This window comes from Dendrobium catenatum, unplaced genomic scaffold, assembly GCF_001605985.2.
Source record: "Dendrobium catenatum unplaced genomic scaffold, ASM160598v2 fragScaff_scaffold_621, whole genome shotgun sequence".
Lineage (NCBI taxonomy): Eukaryota > Viridiplantae > Streptophyta > Magnoliopsida > Asparagales > Orchidaceae > Dendrobium > Dendrobium catenatum.
The window spans coordinates 4,521,804-4,536,970 of NW_021319083.1; the positions used below are offsets into that span (position 1 = coordinate 4,521,804).

A 15,167-nucleotide genomic window follows, 5' to 3' on the forward strand; every position below is an offset into this window, starting at 1 on the left:
GTACCTAGATTCTGGTACCTCTTCTCACTTGGCAAACACCATGGACAACCTTAACCAACCTCTACCATACACTGGCCCGGACAACATCACCATTGGTGACGGTTGCTCCATTATGATTGCCCACTCCGGCTCTAGTATATTATCCACCCACAAACAGTAAGCTGCGGTTATCTCAACTTCTCCACATTCCTCAACTCTTTCATAATCTCTTATTAATCTCCACTCTAACCAAAGATAATGTCATTTCTATTTCTTTTGATACAAATGGCTTCATCATTAAGGACTTGAAGACGCATCAAGTTCTTCACAAGGGACCAAGCTCTACCAGTTACACCGCTCTCTGCAATAACCCATATGCCATCTCTCTGGCACAAATGCGTCGGCCACCCCTACCATCAAGTTCTCAAGACTATCTCCAACAACCACAAGCAACTCCATATTCCCATTTCTAAGTTTTCTTGTTATGATTGTAAGGCTCTAATGGCAACAAGCTTTCTTTTTCAAATTCTACATCTATTTCATCTCATCCACGAGCTTTAATTCTCTTCAATGTACTGGGGCCTTCCCCGGTTATCCAGATCAAGGTTTCAAATATTATGTTTTATTCATTTATGACTTCTCTTGGTTTATATGGATGTTCCCTATGTCCAACAAATTTGAAGTTCCCTCCATTTTTATAACGTTTAAGAATCGCATTGAAAACAAATTACCATATAAAATAAAATGTCTACATTCCGATGGTAGCAAAGAATACATATATTCCCAGATGAACTCATTTTTTGAGTAACCATGGCATACTACATTAAATATCATGTGCCTACACCTCATAACAAAACAGTCTAGCCGAGAGAAAGCATCTCCACCTCATTGAAACCACTCGTTCCCTGTTGCATTCCACCTCCCTTATTAATCTAGCCAGAAGCAGTCCTCACGGCATCCTTTCTCATTAATGGGATGCCATCCAGGACCACAAACTCCAAATCTCCTCTTCGATGCCATCCAGGACCACAAACTCCAAATCTCCTCTTCGATTTCTATACCACACAGGCAATTGCTCGATTTTAAAAGCTTTTGGTTGTTCCTGTTTTTCCTGGATGCCACCAAATCAGCACCACAAGCTTGCTCCCAAATCAGTGCCCTGCATCTTCATTGGTTAATCATCCGCCTCAAATGGCTATAAAGGCCTCGTTCCTCATACATATCACATTTATGTTTCTCGTCATGTAACATTTGATGAGAATAGCTTTTCATTTCACACTTCATCTCCAACTCAACAACAACAACAACCACCCAAACAGCCTTCCTCAACTCCATGCCTCCTACATCCCAAGCTACTCTTCAAACTTTCCCCACATTACCCATTACACCCCATACACCAATCTCCACCTTACCCCATTCAGACAACATCTCCCTACAAGTTCCATCACTGACTATCTCGGCTGCTCATCAATCTCTTACTTTAACCCAAAGGGTGTGAGGACACGCTTCAACCTAATCATGTGTGCCTCCTTCGCAAAGCTATATATGGCCTAAAACAAGCATCGCGCCAATGGTTTAAGCTGTTTTCTAGCCACCTCAAAACACTTGGGTTTGAACATGGCAAAGCTTATTCATCTCTTCTCACATTCCACAAAAATGACACTCAACTATACCTCCTTATCCACGTTGATGATATTCTACTTACCGGTGACAATCCCACTATGATATCTCACATTCTTTAACAGCCCAATCAGCAGTTTGCTTTGAAGCATCTCAGGACAATCACAAATTTCTTGGGCATTCAAATTACCCAATCCATTGACTCCTTCATGTCTCAGTCCTCATACGCATGCTCTATCCTACAAAGCATTGGCCTTCTCTTGTGCAAACCCCTCTCCAACCCAACACGCACCAAAATCTTATCCCAAACCCACCCTCTGCTATATGATCCTCACTCTTACAGGAAAATTATTGGCTCCTTACAGTACCTGATGATTACCGGACTGATACTGCTTATATTGTAAATTTGCTTTGCCAGTACATGCATAATCCCTCATCTGATCATGTCTACATGCTAAAAAAATTGCTGCGGTTCATTAAAGGGGCTTCACAATATGGACTCCTATCTCTAATGGACCACTTATTCTTCAGTCATTCTCGGACGCTGACTGGGCCAGCGACAAGCAAATTCGTCGCTCCACATCCGGGTACTGCTCATTTCTTGGCAATACTCTTCTCTCTTGGAGTGTCAAAAAGCAACACACAGTAGCTCGTTCTTCAACTGAGGTGGATTACAAGACATTAATTGCATCCACTGCGAACATCATCTAGCTTCGCAAGCTACTCAAAGACTTTTAGATTCATCTTCCACAACCAACTGAACTCTGGTGTGTCAACACGTCAGCTATAGCTCTTGCCAACAACCTAGTGTTTCACACCAGAACCAAACATGTCGAGATAGATCAACACTTCATCCGGGATCACATTCACTCTCAAATGATTTGTATTACTCCGGTCAATACACAGGATCAGCTCGTCGACATTCTCATAAAGCCGCCCTCAACTCCTAGATTTCAACAACTGTGAAACAAGTCCACTATCCAACCAGGATCGTTAGCTTGGATAAATTATTCTATGTGGACACCGGATGGCCCGGAGACCAACCAAAACGAGCCATGTCACCTGGTACACAACGGTACCAAACACCAGTACCGAGCAAAAAAGTGACGTGGCACGTTTTGGTTGGTCTTCAAATGTTGTTTGGTGTTTGCACAGAATAATTTTTCGTTAGCTTGAGGTGGAATAACAACAGCACTTTGCCAAGGACGGTTATTCCTCCATCTCATAATAGCACAAGCCTATCACACACTCACACATGGACATCTAGAATACTCTTCCTCATACTTATATACACTCTCTCTATCAGACAATAGTAATTACAATGATGAATTGAAAACTATACCAAAATCTGCTATTGATACTTCTACAGAATGTTGCAACTATAAAGTTTTTATTTAACAATATAAGAATTAACTATGGTTGGGAAAGATCAAGTTAACTATAGCTAGCAGAAATTGTAGCCTCTATAGGCAGTATACAAGGGTGTCGTACATTTAATGTGTTTTAAAACATGTAATCGAAGCTCCCCTCCAGGCAAAAGCATACAGTATTGCGTTAGAAAATTTGAATCACATTGCACGCAATTGGTCTGTTTTTTATTAGTATAGGCCTTCAGTTTAAAACAAACCACAAAGTAGGCTAATTACCAGAAGCCGTTATGCCAAACCAGATCTCAATCAGACCCATTTTCCAGCCATGTGGACTTTTTTTAATATAATTTAAATCGTTTTATTAGTTGTTTTCTTATATCGGGTTAGCTTTAAACTGAAATTTTGTTGGGATGGATGGGATTGCATGTACATGGATTGAATGAATGAAATTATTTTTGTGCATGGTCGGTCCAAATAATGCGCATGAAGTTTTCCTTTTCCCTCTCTCCATCAGCTTTACTTTCAAGACTTAAACTTCAGAGAAGGCAATATAGGCCTTGCCCAAGGAGGACCGGTTCAGGTCTATCATAGGCGGGCCAAGGGTCGGGTGGAACCAGGGAAAGAGAGAGAGAAGAGGGTGGAGGCTGGTGTGTGGGGCCCACACACTAATTAGTAATAATGGGTTGGAGGAAAAAATTTGAAATTAAGGACTGTTTAGGGAATTAGTAATTATCCTTTCTTCTTGCTAGGGTTAGGATTATCTTGAATTTGGAGGCTGAATTTGAGATCCGGGTTTTGCTTTTTGGGCTCTAGGCTTTGGCTAGAGATTTGAAGAGTTAAATCTTCCTTTCGAATTGAAGATTCATTCTATTGGGTTGTTTCTTTTCAATTCTACCATTGAATTTCAAGTGTTTTCTTCCTGATTTTCTCACTCAGTTTCGAGAAAAACTGCTGTTTCCTAACAGTCAACCACCTTAAGGCTTGCCTTAACTGGTGTTTTTCATACCTGTCACAGCTCCCAAACTGCACCTGGTCTTCCACATCTTAGCACCAGCACCCGAGCTCCTTCGCAAACACCGGAACTCCATCGACAAGCAAACATATCCGCCGATCCATGGCGATCAGGAAACTCTACAGATCTACCCTTCGCCGGCCGATCACATTGGCCTCCCTCAAATCAATTCGGCTTGTACATGTACCCTCTCCCAGTTTCATTTAACAGCAGCGTAGGAGATATGCTGAACACTGGAGCCCAGTTCCGAAGATCAGGAGTTCAATTCATGCCATTTACATCTACATCACATACAACAGGTTCAATGGAATCTGGCAACTGGACCCATTTTCGACGCAGAAATTCTTCTTCTGAAAGGCAAATAGCTCAGGCAAGAACTGAGAACCCACCACCTTATGCTCCAAATCGAGCGAGGCCTTATATTTGAAAGCCTGATTTGCAAGTGACCCTTTTAGCAGCTAATTTTTTTGCTTGTTTTGTAAATTTAAATCACATTTGTATGTGAAGAGGGGCTAGCTGAAACTTAAAATAATCATTTCTTGGTGATCCAAAAAAAAATTTTCCATGTTTTTTTATTTTTTGCAATGAAAATTGATCCTGAGCCCTTGCGTTTTTTTTTTTTTTTTTGTAAATTTTAATGGCATTTGGTGTTAGAGAAGAGCTTGTTCAGCTTTCTGGGTTGAAATTGCAAGTAGTTTTACAATGGCATCTAATATGATCTTATTGGCAATGGTGATGCTGTTAGTAATTTTGCAAGTTTGTTTACTTTTTAATCTCAATTAGCGTCATTTGATTATGAAAAATTATCCAATCATTAGTAAATATAATAATATAAAAGTGGTATTTAGCTGTTAATGATAGTTATTTTAAGGAATTAATAATTTTAGGAGGGGATAAAAATGTAAAAACTGTATTTTATATAAGAAAGTTAGCTACTAAAATTCAAAAATAGATTTAATTGATGCAAGAATAATTAAAAAAAAAAATCGTTAATAGTAAAATTTTAGGATAATTTTCTCTGCGATTTATTCAAAATTATATTATTTAATATTTAAAATTTATGCTAGTTTTATTCTTTTAATGAAATGTAGCAGTTGCTATCATTGTCATCTATTTTTAAAAGGTTGTTTGCTTGATTAATAAATATTAGAAATGTTTTTTTTTTTATTTTTATTAAAAAAATTATTTTAATAAGTAATAATAAAATTATCATAAATGAAATTTTACTTAATATAAATCAGGACAGCTTAATTGAATAGATTAAGATTTTATTTGAGACAATTTTTTTGCTGTTTTTTAAGATAATTTTTTAGTATAAAATTTTTATGAATTAAAAAATTTTGTATTAAAAAATTGTTTTAGAATGTAGTAAAAATGCTATCCCAAATAAAGCCTAAAAATTAATGTAAATTAAGATCTATGAGATTCAGTTCATTTAACAGTTTTTGTAAACATTCCACAAAATAAATTCAAATGAATTCCTTATCTAGCTACACAGCATTGCTTTTCCAACAAACTCAGCCACTTTGTTTAGGTCATTCTGCTTCTAATTTAACCATGGAATTTGCTGAAACAAATATGTTTTGGTTGATGTGAGTCGTAGATTAGGCCCTTTTTTTAAGACATAATGACCGTTTGATCGAATTCATGTGTGTCAGTCAATCTTTCCAAACTTGTGCCCAAAAGTATCGAACTAGTAGCACCAGGACTAGACTCAAGCTTAGGGCAAATTATTGGGTTCGAACACCTTACGTGTTCAGAGCCCAATGAAAATATGCCACATCACCTACCACTTGGTACTGAGCTCGGTACTGAACAGTACCGAGCATGGTACTGATCGGTACTCAGTATTTCACAATATCGAACTCAGTATTGCTCAATACTATGAATACCGAACGTAAGTTGTGTCAGGTGTCCGAACCCAATAATCTCTCCAAGCAAAGAGTCGACTATGCAACTCAAGACGATAACAAAAAAGCTAGCATCCTTCTTACTACCAACCTGTTCTGAACAAATAACCGCCTATCGGCCCCAGTAGATCATGGCGAGGAGAAATTATTCTGTGCGGACACCGGTATACAACAAGTATCAGCTGCGGTACATAGTAAAAGTTTGATGTGACGCGCTCTGATTCACTTCCAAATAATGTTCAGTGTCCACACGAAATAATTTTTCAGCAAGGAGGCTATCTGCAAACATCCAGCTAGCGAGACACAACCAACATGTCCCACCAACCATTTGGTGGTTGGGCACGCCACCCACCCAGCTCAACAGTGACAAGAGCACACCTACATGATGCCATTCATTGGTTTTTGATTATATGTGGAGCAGTGGAGAGAGGCAATGGGAAGTTCTTAGGCTTCCATCTTCGCAGTCCTACTTTTCTCCTCTCAGAAGGGCATTTTGTGCACCGTATGATCTGCCACGGATAGTAGTGAGTTGGTGAGAATCCTCACTAACTCGAGAAATTATTTTGTGCTGACACCGGACGGAAGAGAATCATCCGAATTTGTTGTCCTTTTATTACATTTTTGTTGCGCTTTTGAAAAAGATAATAAAAGATCAGCAAATATTCAATTATGAATGTGCTTTTATTGTCCTTTTGCTGTGCTTTTACAAATACTCAAATAAAAACGCATGAAATATTCAAGAACCGTCCGGCATGAATATCCGCTGTTCTTTTACTGTTCTTTTTTATGAGTGAGTGCAACACAAGGTTTTTCTATTTTTGTACAAAACTTCTGTTATATCATATCTTTCTCAATCTTTTTATGTTGATTTGTCTACTTGTCTTAATGATACTTCTACCACTGACAATACAAGCCCAACAACAACAACAACAACAATATTAAGCCATTATTCCACTACATGGGGTTGGCTACATTAATCTTTTTTCTCCATTGTGTTCCGTTAAAAGTCAAATTCTCGTTTAAATTTTTTAAAAAAAAATTATAATTTTGTATTGTCAGTGGTAGTAGTAACATCTATCTTTTTTAACATAGGCAAACATCTAATCTCCTAATCAGATCATCGGACGGTTGACGTTTTATACGTCCAAACCATCTATGCCAACTCTCTCTAATCTTATCTGCCACTAGAGCTACTCCAACCTTTTCACTTATAGGCTCATTAGATAAAGGCCTAACATCAAAATTTATTTTCAACTACAATATTTTTAATAGATACTAGTTAGATAAAAGGCTTATTATGGTTGTATGTTTTTAATATATAGATACTACCGCTACCCCCATCGCTTTCTAAAATAATCAAATTTCAATCCATCTTTCCTATTTGTACTGACTTATACTTCTACAATAATTTTGTTTTAAACCGAATGCACTACGTAAATGAGCCATTAACTGCTTACTAGAGAAAAAAAGGGTCAAAATGAGAAATTATTTGTGTAGAGACCATACATGAAGAACTGTCCGGACATATGAGTATACACACTGGGTACATATTTGTACATAGTGCGTACCAAATTTATATACACACTGTGTACCAAACTGTGTACACTCACGGTCCAGACGGTTCTTTCCGTCCGAATTATGCACAGAATAATTTCTATTCTCCAAAATTACAAGTAAAACTGAACACCTACCCATATCAACAGAACTGCTGAAAACAAGAGTACTCTTAACTATACCTAAATTAAAACCTGAAATGAAACTTGAAACCTTCGTCCATGATTTAATTCAATAACATTATATATCATTTATTCCAACCACTGACAACCATTTTTTAATTTTTTTAACAACTAAATAACCCATCTTGCTTCAATGCAGGAGCTTTTAATTTCTTAACTCTCAAGTTTCTTTTCCCAACTGCTTCATTCAATGCAAACCTGTTAAACTTTATCAGATTACTCGCTTGTTTCTGTTCATGAATAGATAGGGTGAGCCACAACCAGGTTAACTTGGAATCATGTAACATAATTTTGCAATCTTCAAACCTTTTGAAATCCTAAAAAATAAATTTCATCACATGACAACCACTTAGTCAAATCATAAGCTTTTAAATAATATACAGGATGTGATAAATTTGTTCCTGCGAATTAACTCTCTTACTATCGACTCCCACTTGAAATAAGTGCTTATAGCCTTCTAAGTTCATACGTTTAGTTGTATAATTCATCAATAATCTACAAGATACAATAATAGCTACCAAACTATCAATCTCCAATTTCCAACAAAAAGATAGAACCACTAAGGTCCGGAATATCGTCTCAGTGCAACTTAGGCACAAGCATTACGGTCAATCTATTGCAAAATAAGTATCTAAAAGTAGTTGGTCTTGTGTTTCAAGACTAAGGCTTCATTTGGGATGGCTTTCTTATTGATTCTTAAAGCAATTTGTTTTCGTACAAAAAAACTACTTTAGAAAGCAATAAGAAAGCTATACCAAACGAAGCCTAAGTTTTATTGAAGTTGGTTTAACTGATGTTTTCCCTTGTGCTGGAACTCATTCAATTCCTTTGTTTATTTAAACTATAGGGATTTTCATTTTTATAATTTTATAAGCAGTTCAATTAATTTCATATTATTTCATTATTATTTTTATCAGCAAAAGTAAAATTTTAACCCAGTTTGCTATGCTGCGTTATTTTATCGTTACTATATGCACCTAAAAAAAAGAACACTGAAAACTGACTTCCAAGCACTCACAATAAAAAGACTTCTAAAACTCATGAATATGAGATCCAAAAATAGGAATTCAATTTCATCCATCTATCAAACAATTACATTAAATAACATCCCAAATTTGCTTATAATATTTTTTAAGCATATATCAAGGTCGTAGGGTTGCAGAGTTCTTTAATGAATATGTAAAGTGCAAATCAAACCACTTTCCAAATTCTCTTCTATGAATGTCCATCCACTTGCACATGTTTGGTTTGAACATGCTATACAAGATTGTGAACAATGTTGATGAGAAATTTATTCTTACATTATATTTTTATAAGCTCTTCTCAGATGATTTCCAAATCTTCTAAGATAATGTTAACTCACAAAAGCTCACAAATACCTTGAGCAATTGTTCTGAAGTCAGATTTGGCACTAGACATTGAAACAACATATTTATTGCTCTTCCATGTTATAAGGTTTCATCTCATAAGTTTACAATATCCTGAAGTGGATCTTAGATCCATCAGTGACCCCTAATAGTCAACATAAATATAACCTTCAATTTATAGGGTATCATGCTCTTCTGTAGAGAATTCCTTTCCAAGGATTTGATTTAAGGTGCTTGAGAATTCTACAAGTAACTTAAACATGAGATTGATGAGGGCATCAGGCCATGAAAAGTCTACTCGAGGCGGGGCCAACGATCTACAGCCACGATCGCGTCGATTTATTTTTGAGTTATTTTATGTATTTTGATTTATTTATGTAATTTTTCATTTATTCCCTCACCTGAAGGATTAGTTATTTGCAAGCCCTAGGGACAATGTTGTCTTTTGTATTCTCCTTCATATATTGGACTTTAAGTCCCTCCTCTTCTTGGGAGAGGACTAATGATGATAATGAAAGAAAATTCCTGCATATTGTTCTCTTGATGTGAGAGTTTTGAGAGCTTTGGAGAAATCCCTAGGAGAGGGAAAACATATCACACACAAACCTGAAACCTCGGAAGCGTCCAGGTTTTTGGTTCTCTCTTCTCTTAGTTCTTCGTTTCTCACTCATCCCCTTTCTTGTCGCCGGCCTAAGCCCTCCCACCCATAAGCCGCCGGCTCTTCCCCTCCTCCCTCCCCTCTTGGCCAACTCCCCATCCTTGCCTCCCTCCACCGCCGGACTAGTCCTTCCCCAAAGTCGTCGGCCAAGCCCACCCGTCCCCTTCTTTCCCTAGAGCCACCCTCCTCCACCACCTCAAGCCACTAGACCCTCCACCCAAGACCAATCCGCGGGCCGCCACTTTCCCCTTCCCCTTAGATCCCCATTTAAAACTCCCATTAATACTTTCCATAATTGGTCCCTTGTAATTTTGGAAAGAATTTGAATTCAAATTCAAAATAATTTGTATTTCAAAAGCCTTCTAATTAAGTCTACTTCCTTTAGGAAAGAACTCCTATCACACCAAATCTGAGATTAAATCTCAGATTTAATTCTCAATTGCAATTAATGTCATGGTCCACATTCATTGGACACAATCTCCCCACCCTCTCTCTCCCAAGGCCGGCCCTTTCCCCCCTCTTTCTCTGATGTGAAACATCATAATTAAAGTATACCTTAGGAATATCTTATCTAGCTTGTTACAAGTTGTTGCCTATTTTCTAGAATCTTCTAGGTGTCTCTAGGTTCTTACTTGCTTATTATATATAGATTGTAAAAGAGGAATGAGGGCATGATGAATATTATATGAATTGAAGCTTAGTGCTTGGTTTTCTCTCTTGTTCTTGAAAAATCATTCAAGTATCCTCTTCTTCCAACGATCCAACGACGATCCCCCACATTATTCTCTCACCACATTAAATCACCTCCCACTAATTACTCCAATCAACCTCTCAATTAGGAATAAGTTTTCCTTCCCTCCCAATACCTTAAATTCAAATTACAAACCTGGGCTCATTCCTAATTAAATCTGAAATTTATTCTCAGGTTTAATAAAACTTGTAGCAGCCCTAGCCGCCGCTTTCAGAAGCCTTTTCCACAAGACTTCTTCACTTGGGAATTTTCATAACTGCTGTCCAACGATTACAGCAAGTCAACCTTGTTGCCCTGCATCTCCGAGAGGTCTTCCTTGCTGTCCAGAATTCCCTAACTCAGCGAAACTGCTGTCCAGATTGGTTCCCACCTGCTGTCAACCCCAATTCAAGTGCTGTCCAGAGACTCCAGCTGTCCAACTGCTGGGAGAAGTCCCCACTCGCTGCCCGAAGTTTTCGGGACATAGAAGTGTGCTGTCCAAGGGTTCCTGCAGCCACCAAATGCTGTCCAAGCTTGTGGGAAGGTTTAATCTTGGCAAAGGTGAACTTTTTCCTTCTCTCTTACCTTCCTCATTGATCCTTACTTGTGGTTTTGATTGATTCATGTAAAATCTTGCAACGCTCCGCTAAAGCTTAGTGTTTAGGAGACTTGTGTGAGATATCTTTCATAACACTGCTCTTATTGTTAGATTAGGAATTTCTTGTTGAAACTTATCTTGGATGCAACGTCAAGAGTAATTGATTGTTTTGTGGTTTTTTTTACTTTTTGCAAGTGACTTGGTCTAAGTTTGTGTTTACCGCTCTTTGTGTTTTATTTCATTGTTTAAATCACCATAAATATTTAATTAACTTGCTCTTAGTCATTAAGCATGCAAAATCCTTATCTAAGTCGTAATCTCATATATGTCCTGCATAGAGATTCTTTGAGTTATGCATAAATTGACTTATTATATTTGTTATAAAGGTGATGTAAGGACGAGTATGATATAAACAAATTAGTTTTCAATGAATCTTTCTCATTGTGCTGTGTCCACTTCTATTCCTTCTTCATCATTGTCCATTTTCAAACCTGATTCAGTTGGCTTTTCGCAAAACTTACAATCAATTATTTTTGTTTGTCTTAGTACATCCGTGATATATTTTTGTTGAGAGAAAAACTTCTTATTATGATTGAGCAACTTCTATACTTAGGAAGATAGAAAGTATTTGAGTTTTCTTAACTCTTTGATATCAAATTCTATAGTAAGATTTTTTTTTTCAAATCAACTCATTTTATTTATTTTCATCACATGTAATAATCAATATATACAATAATAATTTAAAAATTTTCATTGGTGGATCATCTTGTGAACAATATAAGACCTCCTTGAGTTTGTTTGTATCCTACTTAATCATGATTTTTATGAATCTATCAAGCTATGCTTTTGGAGATTGTTTAAATTCATGCATGCTCGTTTTTAATCTGCACACCTTGTTTCATATGAAAGAGCTGTTGAATTCTGATGGATTATTCATATAGACTTCTTCTTCAACATCTTCTTGAATTCTAATGAAGTTTTCTCTAGCATTACTTTCACTATTTATGATTATTAACTCCTTAGGGAAAGAAATTGGACATAATAAAGATAATTAAGAATGAAAAAGAGAAAGAACAAAGCTTGGAAAAGAGGAACCTAGCATTGCTCTCATGCCATGCAAAAAGAGAAGTGACTTGAAAGCTTGATTTTGTCTATTCCTTCAATGAATATTTATACACAAAACTATATAAAAAAATAATTGGAAAAAACTGAATTTAATAATTTTAAAAAGAAATCCAACAACTATCTACCCCATTTAGGGCTTGTTTGATAGCACCAATCATCATAATGTAAGCAATCCAATGCCGTCTTCTTTCCTTTATTGCACATATCCATGTGAGAGATTTTTCCTTGTTTGGACAAGGCATCCATGGCCTCTTCATTCTTTCCTAGGATTACACACTAGCCCCATCCACCGATCCCACAAGGCCCTTCAGCCTTTCAACATGTGTCATCGACATCAATACTCAAAACAAAACAAAACAAAAACAAAAACCTAGCCTAAGGTAATATTCCAACATCTTAACTTTTGTATATTATGGTCAAATTAACATGCCAGCTGAACAATCAAGACTCTTTCTTATAATTAATCTTTGCTTGTCACATTTGAGCAAACTAAAATCTCAATTGTTATGCAAAATTCGTTATGCAGATGGGACAATCCATCAAAACAAACCTTCCTACTTTTATATGTTGCAACTCAAGTCAAACATCCAAGCTCACAATCATTTAAAATTTGCATGTTGGTTTTACTATCAAATATGACAAATTCACTATGCTCAATAAAGAAGATGATCATACCACTTACATGAAAAATTCTCTGACCCGACAATTATGGAAATGCAATTAAATGACTTCACACGATCAGAACAATGCAGCATGTCCAGTTGTATTCTGTGAAACAAGGAAAAAGAAAATATTTAGTAATCTTCCAACTGGTATACATACAAAAGTGACACAAAGAGGAACTTACAAATCCTGAGCAATGACTACATTGCCTGCACTGTGGTATGGAAGTAGTATGTTCATATCATATAAATAGCCCATGGGCCATGGGTATCATGCATATGGTACAATCTTTTAGCTTGCAAGCAACACAAAAATTATTCAACATCATGACCACCAGAGACTTAGCTTCGTTTGTAACGGCTTTTTTACTACTTCTTACAACAGCTTTCTAGTAAATGAAGCCTTAACATATCACAGGAAGAACTCTGGATTGGCTTGTGTTACTAACATATAGTAAATGAACACAGGTTATTAAAACATTGAACACAAACAAACAGTAAAATTATTATGTCTAGCATAAAATATTCATGTTAGGAAAATTAATATATATATATATATATATATATATATATATAGAAAGCAGTGACCTTAAAGTGTTTTGCTTATTACAATGTATAAAATATCAGAAAATGACACAAAATAATCAATAATAGTTCATATTCTAATTAAAAATTCATACCAACTGAATTCCAACACCAAAGAAGACAATATAACCCCAGTCTTTACAAATGCATCAGCTTCTCAATCCACTTTCCTAAAACATGACCATTCTCAAACACAAAAGCTTGAAATTTAGGCTTCCATTGATGCAAATTCAAATTCCTCAAGCAAAATGCTGAATACAAATTCAAAGTTTCTTTGCTATTACAAAATAGCACGCATGTTGCCTCAACTCCAAATCCAAAGTTACTGCCTGCTCCACAGAAGACTTGAATCGTTGAAAACTCCCTGAAAATGAAATTACTTCCTACTTATCTTGGCACGAGCACGCCCTGGTCATTTCCTAATGTACAGGCAATCGCTGTAAATACGGCTAGCAATAGCTTTATTCCCTTCTCCCAGCTGAATTCCCACGGCAAGGAAGCCAAATTATAGCATAAAACATAGAGAGGTTTGAATTTTCATCAAGTCTGCATCATAAACTTTTTTTCTTTTTCAGGAAATTTATGGTGAATCAAGGATAATAAGCAGAAAGCGAGACATCAAAGAACTTCATTGCTTATTAAAATATACAAAAAACAGGGAAAGAACAACAAACAAAATCCCATTAATAGTTCATAACCATTCATACCAGCTGAATTCCAAATCCAAAGAAGACAACAGACACCAATTACTTACAAATACATTGGCTTCTCAACCCAAGCACCTGAAACATGACCATTCTCACACACAAAAGCTCGAACAACCGGCTCCCCTTGATGAAAATCCAAACCCCTCCTCAAACAAAATGCAGAATGCAAATCCCAAGTCTCTTTTCCATCACAAAAAGCACATTTTGCCTCAATCTTACTCTTCTTAGCATCCCTCACCGCCTTCCACACCGAAGTATCCTTAAAATCCTTAAACACACCCCTGAACAACAAGTACTTCCGCCTAGTCTCGGCATGAACACACCCCGGCCACTGGCTAACATAAAGGCAATCACCCCGAAACCGACTTGCCAGCAACTTGCTCCCCTCCTCCCTGCTAAATCCCCGTTGCGCCGAGGCGAAATGAGGTTCCCAAATGGGGCGGCGGCTACACTTGGGATTAGGGTATTCATCTAGGAGAACCCCGGCGTGGTGGAGGCCAGGGCAGCAGATAGAGAGCTTTCGGAGGGCAGCCCAGCCGCCGGGGACGTGGCGGACGATGGAGAGATCAGCGGCAAGGTTGGGGATGAAGTGGCAGCACCACGAGCGGCAGCAGATGGAGCGGATGAGGTTCGAGAAGCGGGAAGAGACGCAAGAGAGGCGGGACCAGTCACGGGGGTCGGAGATTAAGCGGGTAAGGATGTCGAGTACTGTGTCATCAGGTAAAAGCGAGAAGTTGTCGGTGGTATTGGCGGTGTTGGTGGTAGGAGTAGTCACCATTGTTGGTGGAGATAAGAGGATGATGGGATGGAACTAGGGTTCGAATGACTGGAGGTTGTTGGAAATGCAGTGGATCAGGAAATGGAGGATTGCGCTGTGGAAGAAAAAAAAAAAGAGATTTTGGTTTGGGGATTTGGAGGTGCCTTGAATCGGAATTAGGGAATTGGAAAGCTAAAACTGGGTGGATTTGCTTGAGAAGAAAGGCTGTAATTGGAGAACCAGCGAAAGGTGCAACCTTGACTGGTTTTCCCTGTGATCAGGATCAGATTCAAAGCTTTCCGTCTCTCTCTCTCTCTCTCTCTCTCTCTGATGACAGGGCAGCGTCCGCAG

General features: G+C 37.5%; 2 protein-coding genes across 5 annotated transcripts in view; one reads left to right on the forward strand and one right to left on the reverse strand.

Moving 5' to 3' along the window:
- The window catches only part of LOC110102768 (E3 ubiquitin-protein ligase RFI2-like), a 38,903-nt gene extending 34,304 nt beyond the window's left edge, over positions 1-4,599 (forward strand). For all 3 annotated transcript variants that reach the window (XM_020831240.2, XM_020831242.2, XM_020831243.2), the window contains exon 6: positions 3,985-4,599. In XM_020831240.2, coding sequence (XP_020686899.1) covers positions 3,985-4,408 — 424 coding nt within the window. In that variant the 3' untranslated portion in view covers positions 4,409-4,599. The remainder of the gene's footprint in view (positions 1-3,984) is intronic.
- A 1,757-nt stretch (positions 4,600-6,356) lies between these two features.
- Positions 6,357-15,164, reverse strand: LOC110102780 (phytochrome A-associated F-box protein). 2 transcript variants are annotated; one of them, XM_028695107.1, is made up of 3 exons: positions 14,107-15,164; positions 12,788-12,873; positions 6,357-6,400 (listed from the first exon to the last, which is right to left on the reverse strand). In XM_028695107.1, the coding sequence occupies exons 1-3, from the start codon at positions 14,835-14,837 to the stop codon at positions 6,372-6,374; spliced, it is 846 nt and encodes a 281-aa protein (XP_028550940.1). In that variant the 5' UTR covers positions 14,838-15,164; the 3' UTR covers positions 6,357-6,371. The 2 variants fall into 2 exon arrangements, with proteins under 2 accessions (XP_028550940.1, XP_020686916.1); XM_020831257.2 differs by lacking the exon at positions 6,357-6,400 and adding an exon at positions 12,110-12,417.
- Positions 15,165-15,167: the final 3 nt, after the last annotated feature.

What these genes read in the sequence shown, in the direction of transcription:
- LOC110102780 (XM_028695107.1), bottom strand. Translation starts at nt 14,837, where the DNA reads ATGGTGACTACTCCTACCACCAACACCGCCAATACCACCGACAACTTC. An exon ending in GTTGAGAAGCCAATGTATTT is followed by an intron (nt 12,874 to 14,106) that starts GTAAGTAATTGG and finishes CTTGTTTCACAG; the next exon opens with AATACAACTGGACATGCTGC. An exon ending in CGGGTCAGAGAATTTTTCAT is followed by an intron (nt 6,401 to 12,787) that starts GTAAGTGGTATG and finishes TATCCGTGGCAG; the next exon opens with ATCATACGGTGCACAAAATG.